This window comes from Leptonychotes weddellii, chromosome 5 (genome assembly GCF_054177405.1).
Source record: "Leptonychotes weddellii isolate Sample4059 chromosome 5, ASM5417740v2, whole genome shotgun sequence".
Lineage (NCBI taxonomy): Eukaryota > Metazoa > Chordata > Mammalia > Carnivora > Phocidae > Leptonychotes > Leptonychotes weddellii.
Window position 1 is genome coordinate 77276537 of NC_138373.1, and position 10538 is coordinate 77287074.

The 10538-nt window shown below is 42.2% G+C and overlaps 1 protein-coding gene across 2 annotated transcripts in view; it reads right to left on the reverse strand.

Annotated features, from left to right (window-relative positions):
• GRIN2B (glutamate ionotropic receptor NMDA type subunit 2B) overlaps positions 1 to 10538 on the reverse strand; it is a 401212-nt gene that overhangs the window by 265961 nt on the left and 124713 nt on the right. Inside the window, exon 3 of one of the 2 annotated variants that reach the window (XM_081821262.1) lies at positions 8919 to 9347. In XM_081821262.1, coding sequence (XP_081677388.1) covers positions 8919 to 9329 — 411 coding nt within the window. In that variant the 5' untranslated portion in view covers positions 9330 to 9347. Of the gene's footprint in view, positions 1 to 8918; positions 9803 to 10538 lie in introns of those variants that run through there. The other variant, XM_081821263.1, reaches the window with a different exon arrangement.

The window sequence follows — 10538 nt, forward strand, 5'->3', positions numbered from 1 at the left end:
CCAAGCTGTGGGGAAGCAGTGCAGAGTTTTAAGCAAAAGTGTCTAACAATCAGATTTGAGTTTCTAAAGGATCACACAGCTACCCTACCATGTGGCAGTGCAGACAAGAGAGAAGGAGTGCCAGCTTGACGTCATCACAGAGCCTGGAGGGAAGAGGACCATCACAGGGCTCCTTACTGTTTGCACAACCATCCTGAGGGGGAAGGGAGTGTCCTGGGTTGATTCCCAGACTGGGTAACTACCCCCCTTAGAATTCTCTCTTGGTTTTTATAATGCTTCTCTTTCCTCATTTTTCTTGTTCTCGTCTTATCTCTGATAATTATCTTGGCTCCTTTATCATCTCCACCCCCTCTGGCTATCCTTCAAACAGTGGTGCACCCTAAGGTGGTTCTGTCCTTGACCCACCTCTCTCCTCATTCCACTTGTTCCTTCTGAGCCATCTCCACCACCCTCCTGGTTTCCACTACCCTCTGCTCACTAATGAGGTTCATATCTATATTAACAGCCCAAATCACTCCCTTTACTTCCAAGTCCAAATCCAACGGCTTACTAGACATTTCCACTTCTATGACCTACCCATGTTCTAAATTCTAGTCATTCTCCTTCCCACTGTCACCAAATGTATGACAAACCTAATTACTCTTGTCATCATAATTTTTGGAATAGCTCTAAAAGGGTCAACAGTGTTCAATGCTGCAGAAGGTCAAGAATGACAAAAAGTCCATTGGATTGGGCATTTTGTACAAAGTGAGAGACAAGTGAAAACAGCAATGTAACTACTTTTTAAGGAGCTGAACTGTCAAAAGAAAAGAAAGAGGGAGGGAGAACTAGGGTCAAGGAAAGCTTTTATATTTGTTTATTAATATGAGAGTGATCTGAATATGTTCAGTGAGGGAAAGAATTGGATTTTGGGTAGAACTATTCTGGACTGTTGGATACTATCACACATACTGCAGGACACTCAATGTGCCTGGTCTCCTGGTTCTAAGGGCCAAAAGCACACAGACACATGCACACACACACTTTACAAAAGCAGTCATTATGACATCAAAAACCTCCCCCCTCAAAACATTTCCAAATATCTCCTGAGGACCACTAAGCTAGAAAAAAAAATGCCAGCAGAAAGGAATAAATTGATATTTAAGGGAAAAAAAGAAATAACAGATGAGCCAAGGTCCCAGTTCTGGAGAAAATGTGAGGAGATTAGACAAAGAGCACAAAAGCAGGGTTTAGTGTGAACCAAGAGAAATGACACATGAGAGATGTTCAAGCTTTGAAAGCACACAGACACTGGTTGAATGCCCAGACTGTCACTTACTTCCTTTGAGAGATGCTGTGGACTGACCCCAAAAGCCATTCCCAACCCTTGCCCCTTTGTCACCTCCACCAGAAAGCCTCACGATCCCCACAGCGTTGGCCACGTGACTTTGTTTGAGCTCATGAGATTAGGGGCGTAGAGAAGACTCCTCCTGATCTAATACCCACACCCCACCTTTTCCTTCTTTGAGTATGGGCACGACACCTAAAGCTGGGGAAGCATCCTCGTAACCATGAAAAAAATACCAAGGGAATCCCAGAGGTCAGTCCTGACATCACTACCTCACTGAATCACCCCCAGCAGTCCCTGTCTCCAGGCGCCTTGTTCTGAGACACCAATAAGCACCTATTTGTTTAAGCCACTATGAGCAAATCACTAGCTAAAGGTCCTAGGCAAAACAGTTAACCTCTCTGATCTACAATTTCCTTATCTGTGTAAAAGGACAAAATACACGCCTCATAAATGCAATGAGGGAATTAAACAGAATAACATTTTTAAGCTCACGGAAGGTGACTAGCTCAGAGCTTGACAAAAAGTCAATGACCAATCAGTGTTAGTTCTTTTCTCATTGCAACCGCCTAACAACACATGATAATTTGGGTGTTCTTTGTCACTGTAAAAGAGAATTGTAGCAATAATTTTTTTGTCCTTAGAAAAATGGAATCAAACTGGTCTTTAACATGATTCTCATGCATGCTGGACCCTTAAACCACAGAATCAAAATACTATTTTGAATAAAACATAGATCTAATGTCTAAGAACAAGGCAAAAAGAATCACAGAAGTCTCAGAAAGGGGAATAAAAATGTATTCTTCAAGTAGAAATCATAACCCAAGGGGCTTTTCAGGGGTATCAGTATGATCAATTAAAAGCTGACTGGTGATAGTTAGTGAATTAACTGCTCCCCCATATAGGTAACATATCACTACCCTCCTACAGAATACCTTTAATATGTCCCTCATCTAACAACTCACTTTTTCTTGTATATCAACACTTCCAAATCTATGAGTGACCCTAAATTCAAATACTATTTTATTCTGCTAGGCTTTCTTTTTTAATGTTCTTGACTTATCTTCATTGCTTATATCCTGTGTGTATCAGTTTATTGAAATCACTGTATGTCCCGGCTTTGAAAATCTTGATAAGTCCTGATCATGTCACAATCAATAACTGCATCACCGTAGAGGCAGAACCCACTGAGCTGCTGCTTATCCACCAGGCCTCAAATGAAGGGTATTAACATCCCAAGAGTTTCTCTTTCAGTTAACAGGAAAACATTAGGATCCCACTTTCTTCAAAAGATTAAGAATGGTCTGGTATATGAAAATACAAGAAAGGGCCTACTGTTTATCAAGCATTGGCTACAGAGCTTCATAAAGCTCACTACCCACTGAGAACTAGGTGTTATTTTGTTCCCATCTTGCAAAAGGAAATTCTGAGGCTCAGAGAGCTTAAACAGCACACAACTAAGCTCACGTATCTGGTGAATGCACAGCGCTCAAGCCTAACGTCTCCAAAGCCTGCCTTCTCTCCATACCGTACTCCGCCTTCCTGTAGACACGCCACCACTTTCCTGGAGGATGGATGAGAAACACAGGATGGCTCATGCGTTACTTTCTAGCACCAGATGCTTTCATGTCTATAAATGCCTAACGTAATTTCCACGGCCTCAGTTTCTCCAAACATTAAAACTGCACCTGACTTCAACTGGCCAGTCTCCTGAAAGCAAATCCTAGCTCCAGTTCTAAAAGGGAGGGTGTATTGGCCAACAAGACACCCATTCCACCGACACAGGTGGAAAGTCCTGGAATTCACACAGACATGAGCACTGCACCACTGCAAAGTATACAGGGTCTTAGAGAGAGCTGCCTACCCATCTTTCCCCAAAGTATAACTCAAGGAAGAAGGGAAGATGGGAGAGGAATAGCGGACTTGCAGGCAGGGAATACTACCCCAGCTTTCTTCGGACTCCTCAGCATGTGGACTGCAAGTTTCAAAATCAGCCAAAAAAACTTTTAAAGTCAAACATACTTGGATTTGGATCCCAGTCCCACTCTTCTTCTAGCTGTGTCACTTTGGCTGTGGTACATACTCGAATTTGGTTTCCACATCAACTAAAAGCAAATACTACTACTATTTGTCTCACAGGATCGCATGAGAATTAAAATGCTCATTAGCATCACGCCTGGCACAAAATTGGCACGCTCTATTAGCTTTTTTGCCCTCTTGCCTTCTCCACTATGTCTTAACTCTCTTCATCCATACTGTAAAACCACAGTTCGCTCTTGAAGTATTCAATCCCCAGGAAGACCATAGGACAGACAACTACAAGCAAGGTAAACTGAAAGACACCAAAATTAAGGAAGAAGAACAGAGTAAAATATGAGTAGCATAGCCATCTTGGTTTCCAGATTATGCTGGATATGGAAACCCATAGAGTAACTGGAAGGCAATAGTCTATTTACAGTGTCACACGTTACTGCTGGCTCAACCTCTCTCTCCAAACACTGCCGTGAGATGAGTGTTGGGGGAGCCACAGACAGTATGGGAGAGAGCAAGAAAAGATAGGGCCAATGAAGAGTAGAGGCCATCTTCCTAGCCCCACTTGGATTCAAAATGTAGCGCTCTGTACAAAAAATCAGAGTACTGTTCAAAGCAACATTTCTCAACCAAACAATTTAGAAAGAATGCCAACAACAGACACCAGAGTGAGAATATTTTCACGTGCCCTTGATTAGGAACAAGATATGGAGTATGGTGCCTGTTTTAACTACCTTACACTTCACTCTGATCAACCCATCTACTTCCAGACCCTGACCCTCTGCTTGGCATACCCTTTTCTCTTCCATTCTTGCAGCATTAAAGACCAGATCTTGTGTCCTCTTGCCTGATCCTACTGTAACTCCCACTTTCCGTTTTCCTTGCTACTTCCTGCCCAAACCATTGTCACTGGTCCTAATGCTAATGTCAGTAGGTAGGTCTGTCATTCCCTGTCACAGTGCTCCTTGTTCTCTCACCTAAAGCAACTGTTTGTACAGTACTTTTCCAGAGTTTCCCACATATTTCATTTCATTTTACCTTCAAAGTGTTGTAAAGTGGATAGGGCAGAAAACAAAATTGAAATCTTATAAACTGTAAACTGAGTATCACGTAGTTTATGTGATTTGTTTGTTCAAATTTCCAAAGCTCATGAGAATGGAGACTGAAACTCAGGACTTATAATTCTTACTTAGGGTTCTGTGAGGCAGAATTATATCAATAGGAAGCATGAGCTTCAAGATAGGTACTTTTGGGATTTGAATCCCATTCCCACTGCTCACAAGCTGTGGTATCCTGGATGGGTTATTTAACCTCTCTGAGCTAAAATCTGAAAACCCAAGAAAGATTCCAGCAAATCAGCAGAGAAACCTCCTGAAAAGAAATGGAAGTACATCTAGCTTTAGTTCATTATTTAGATTGAGATGGGCATACTAAATCCAGGATCTCAGGGAGAATAAAAGCAATTACAACAAGGCAAAATAAAGTAGGCTCTTTATACTCAGGTGGGGAACTGCCAAAAATCACCTCATACATTTTTAAATGGTCTCTGTTACTATTCTAAACAGTCTTGTGTTATAGACACCTAGCAGTACTTTCCTTATAAGAGCTCTTCCATAGCTGAACGTTCCTATGTTGGCTATGGCATGACTATACCTCCAATGAGCTTTGGCTTCATGGTGGGGAAGGACCAAGGGTCCTACCTCACACATCAGAGCCTTTCCCCAGATTTTCACCTGACCTCTTTTCTTCGTCAGCATCCAGTTCAGAAGTGTCTCTACAATTGGCCATGACTCTATCCAATTCCCATTCTGTTCTTGTATCATGAAATTTCCCTTTCTTCAAATTGTTCCAAATAACCTTCAGCTTAGCCTGCAGAATGCTGTGCTGGACACTTAGTGAAGCACCTGCTATGTATTTTCTCATTTAACCTTCAACCACCCTATAATATATATTATGGTCCCCACTATACAGGCAAGGAGATCAATATTTAGAGTAAATCTAGATTATTGGTGAGTAGTCCAGATTCCCACATCTAGAGGTGATGGTTAACACCAGCTCTGACTCCAAATTCAGAGCTTCTAATAGTTCTACTCTTCTAGCTCTCATGCTTTTTTCCACCATGGTATAAGGTACATTTCCTCATTGGGAAAGTAAAACACTCATTAATGTTTGTACTCATTAATTAGCATATGCAAAAAAAAAAGTGAGCACAAGCTATTTGACCAGACGCTGACCTTGTGTCTCTCTCCACATTGGTCAAAAATCTCTATATCCGTGTTTTCTTCCATTACGAACTCCTTCAATCAGGGATTTTATTCCTATAATACAACCTTTCACAAGAACACTTAATAAGTGGGCTTTATTTGAAGCAAACTAACAACAACAAAACTAAGATAAAATGGCATGGCGATTACCTATCTCCAGAAGGGGGAAGCAAAATAGAAGGCTTATTTATCATCCTTCAGATGGTACCTGTACCTCAAAGACTAGGCCTTAAGCGTGGCAAAGCTGGATTTCTTGGATTTTCTGCATCTGTTTCATTTTCAAATGTTTTGTCCTGTGGCCGCACAGTTGATTCACAGTTGTCAAACTCTGTGTCCTCATTCTATGTTTGTAAAATATGTCCATGGTACTTAAAAATAAACTTCTATTTAAAAAAAAAAAAAAAACTGGCCTTAGAACTTGAGATGTTTTATTTTTGAAACTTGCCCCAAAAGCTTATTTCTCTGAGATCTGGGGACTCTCTTTATTTGCCTTCATGCAAATCCCTTAACCCTGCGAATGTCCCTCTGCGCAGCTCCCGGGAATCTTGGCGCTGCTGCCCACTCAGTCCGGGTGGTCCCTGCTCACCCTCCTCTGCAGCTTCCAGCCCATTCAGGTGTCTGACCCCTCAGGGCTGAGCTTTCCACTCTCCAGCTTCTGTGGTATCAGGACCTCCTTCTTTCTTCCTTTTCTTTTTTCTACCTACCTTTTGGAAATCTTTTCAGGTTAGAAGTCAGATATTTTTTAGGCTATTTTAGGAAATTGCCTAAAAACCACTGTTTGCCTTTTTTTTTTTTTTTTTTACTGCAAAGAGAAAAAGAGAAGATGGAATATTTGGGTGTGGTTGCCATGGTGGCGAGGTGAAAGGGGAGAGAGACCAGAGAGGAATCTCATTGCCATCACCTCACTGCTTTCAATCCTCCCTTTTACCCCTAGAAGTAGGAACCAGGGGGCCCACTGTGGACTCAGGCTGCACCTAAGAGCTATTCCATCTCAACTCTTCATTACTTCTCTCCTTAGTCAGATCCCAGGATTGCCATTATGAATCAAGTGATGGATTACTTTTAGTTAGGTAATATCTACCACAGTGCTATACAAGGGAGGATAAAGTAAAGAACAGGAAGGTATGTGAGACCTTAACTAGCGTCGCCATTTTCTTGAGAGGCAAGAGAGCATGTGGCCTTTGGGGCCAGCAACCAATGCTGACATCCTGGCTGCACTTACTAGCTACATCATTTGGGCTATGTTTTTTTCCAATCTCTCTGAGCCTCAGTTTCCCCATCTGTCAAACGGAGATAAATAATATCACTTAGTTCACTGAGTTGTTAAGAGTGTTAAATAAGACAATGTATACAAAGTGCTACGTGCTCGAGCACACGGGAAACACTAAAGCTCCTAGAACAAATCAATGAACAAAAGAGCCCAGTCTCTCAACATGGGCTGCGTCTTACCTCATATGATCGATTATATTGTTATTATGCATTTGTAAGAGGTACAACAGAGAAACAACTAACCAGTGTAACCAATAACCTTTTCTACAAGGGCGGGAGGGCGGAAGTGCTGAAATATTGCACGATAGCCTGCATAACCAAAAAAAAAAAAAAAATTATTTTCACCTGTCATGCTCTCAAGTACGCACTTATTTATGATTCAAAAATTTGGCTCATCCATCTTGGCCTTCTTTCAGCACAACATTGTGCTCTCAAAATACCACTGCTAAAATATAACATAATCAACTAAGGACAATGATGTTAAAAAAAAAAAAAAATCTACCTGAAGCAAAAGCTCAAGGGGTTTGTCACAGTTGGTCTATATTTTCTATTCTGCTTCAGTTTATCCCACCTCTCTCAGCATGGGCTTCTAGTGCCATAATTTGTTATCTAATGTCTTTACCTGTGCCCAGGTCAATGGAAGAATACCCTTCTCATATGCAACCCGCGGTCCCTCCATTGAGTACTTCAACTTGACCTTTCCTAGACTGAATAAAGGAAGCTCCCAAACAGAAGAGAGTCATCTCTGCCTGCTGCCGACAGATGGCGGTAGTGATCACACACGGTTACTTGAGCCTGCTAAACTCTGCACTGTAGTGGTTCTCAGCTGGCCCAGGAGCATGCTTGTGCTGTCAGTGCTAGCTTTTGAGGTATTTACAAACATCAGTGACCCCACTGCACGTCCTTTAAGTACAGAACTACAGACAGTTTTGAAAGTGATGGTAAGAAGCAGAAGACGACAAAGCAAAGATAGAGACCATTTAAAAAACCCAAAGTGATGAGAGCCAATAAATCCTGCACTTGTGGTGAAATGAATCATTCTAAGGTATGAATAACCGCAAAGGACAACGCCTATGTGAGAAGCGCTGTACCTAAGCAATGAGCAATAATCAATAAAGCAAGGAGAAATCTCTGAATAAGTAAAAAATGGAAAAACAAAACACCTTCTGTGCAACTAGAGAATAAACACTGTCAGATCCTAATTAGCTTGTCAGAGAAAGTTAACCTCACGTTAACGTAGAAGTCTACGATTTCTTTGAGGCCGTAAAGCTGCAGTGCGCAACCTTAATCACATACTAGAATCATGTGGGAAGCTTTCAAGAAGCCAGCCGTCCAGGCTGCACTGCAGGCCAACAATCAGAATCTCTGGGCGTGGGACCCAGGCATCAGAAGTGTTGAAAGCTCCTCAAGTGATCCAATGCGAAACCAAGGTTAAGAACCAATGCCTTCAAATCTAAGCATGGAGAAAATGCAGCTGCTACTGGTTCCATGGATTAAAATCCATTCCAATGTGTAGATCCCCGTGTGACACGCACAGACACCTTAGCAGTAAGTACTTCCCTATGACATTTGTATCTGCAAGGAGACAAATAATCTGCCTCAAGGGATTTTTTCTTTTTATAGTCTTGAAGCTGGCATGGGGCGGGGGGAGTAGAATATGTGTTTCCAAAAAAGAACAGAGCACGCCTTACTTTAAAGGTTTAAAGGAGCTATGCACACACATATTTGAAGAAAATATATCACAGAACTATAAGCTTCAACATCTCTTAGTCATTTCAGTGAATCCATTTACAAACAAATGGACACACACACCTGTTCAAGACTGTAGGCGCTCTGAATACCTGCACCTTTTCCTCACCTTCATCTCCAAAGGAAGGGACTGATCCCTGATCTATCTACTTACTCAGAGCATTCTGGTTACTTTCCATCTTTCATCATCAAGTTTTACATTACAACACATGTGTCATTCAGTTCTCAAGACAAACCACCCCTGCCCCCAGGTTCTCCTCCCTGTAGCCCTCTTTTACCTTATCTGCCATTATCATTGAGGAGCCTCCGTGGATGCCCAGGATGGGGGTGAGAGTCTGGGCTGAAATGAAGTCAAGGATCTGGGCAATGGCCTCCTGATCTGTGTCGTCAGCAAACACCACGCCCTGGATCTTCCGGTCAGACATGAGATCACAGATGCGGGTGATGATGCTCTTTGGGTCAGTCTCATTCATGGCTACCAACTCCACACGGGGTACCACGGAGAGATGGTGGAAATCATCTTTCTCGTGGGCATCCTTGATGGCCACCTCGTCGGAAGTGCCCACGAGGATGACAGCAATGCCGATGCTGGGGGGGCTCTTCTGAGAACGAGCTCTGCTGCCTGACACGGCCAGGACAGCCAACACCAACCAGAACTTGGGAGAACAGCACTCTGCTCTGGGCTTCATCTTCAACTCGTCGACTCCCTGAAAACACAAAGAGAGTGGTTAAATTATGACTCTACTCCATGACCTATCTTTGAAGGGGCTGGATATTGCAAGTCAAGGGCCTTATCTCCTTTCACTGATCATCAACCCAATGTCTATCTTCAAGCCCAGTCCCTGATCTCTCATATCTGCTCAGCAGAATGGGAGAAAGAAAATGAAACTTTCAAAAACATCAGGAATCCTTAAGCAAGACAATAAAAGCTATTGCTATGGCCATCAGCAGCAAACAGGCAAAAGAGGGAAAGAGGACGCAAGTGGTCCAGGCAGTCACGCCAAGGCGGGGGTCCCTCTGGTGCTGTGTGATCCCTGGCACTTCTGCCACAACCCATCCTTGAATTGCTCTTGGGCCAAGGGAATGGCAGAGACCAGGCAAATGAACTGCAAAATGGACTCAGGAGAGGCTAAGAACAAAACATGGTCTAGATAAGCTGGCTATTGGGAGCTAAAGAAACATAAGCCCCTTTACTTTGTGCTCACCTCAAAGAGGACAAGAGCCTGAAAAATTCTTCAGCAACTCTTTTAGTAACTGACTTTTACTACTACGGGACAACAACAACAAAACACCATAAACCAATACATGGACAGTACTTTAAAAAACATCTCAATTGATCCTGACAATAACCCAAGAGGGGAAAAAAATAAGAAAGATATTATTATTCCCCTTTTATAGATATTAAAGCTAAGGCTCAAAGAAGCTAAGAAGTCCAACACTGTGAACCAATTAAGTGAAACAGACACGAATCCAGATCTTCTGGTTTTTATGTCAATTTACATTTCATTGCATTACACCACACTGCTTCTCACATTGTCAATTATTACAAGGAATAGGATTTTTGTTTTTTGTTTTTAACTAGGCTCAAATTCATGACCGTGAGATCAAGACCTGAGCTGAGAACAAGAGTCAGATGCCCAACCAACTCGGCCACCCAGGGACCCCTATAAGGAATAGTTTTATTGTGATTTGTTATACATCAAAGTATGGTGATGTGGACAAATACTATTGATATCTGTAGTAATGTTAGAGCCACGTTAGAAAAATTTTTCATGGCATCCTATAGCAACGACTTCCTTGAGATGACTGATTCCGTGTTTGTACATAATTCACCACCTTTTACCTATAACACACTCCTGCATTTTGCTTCCCCATATGCCCCTAAATCTTACACTATG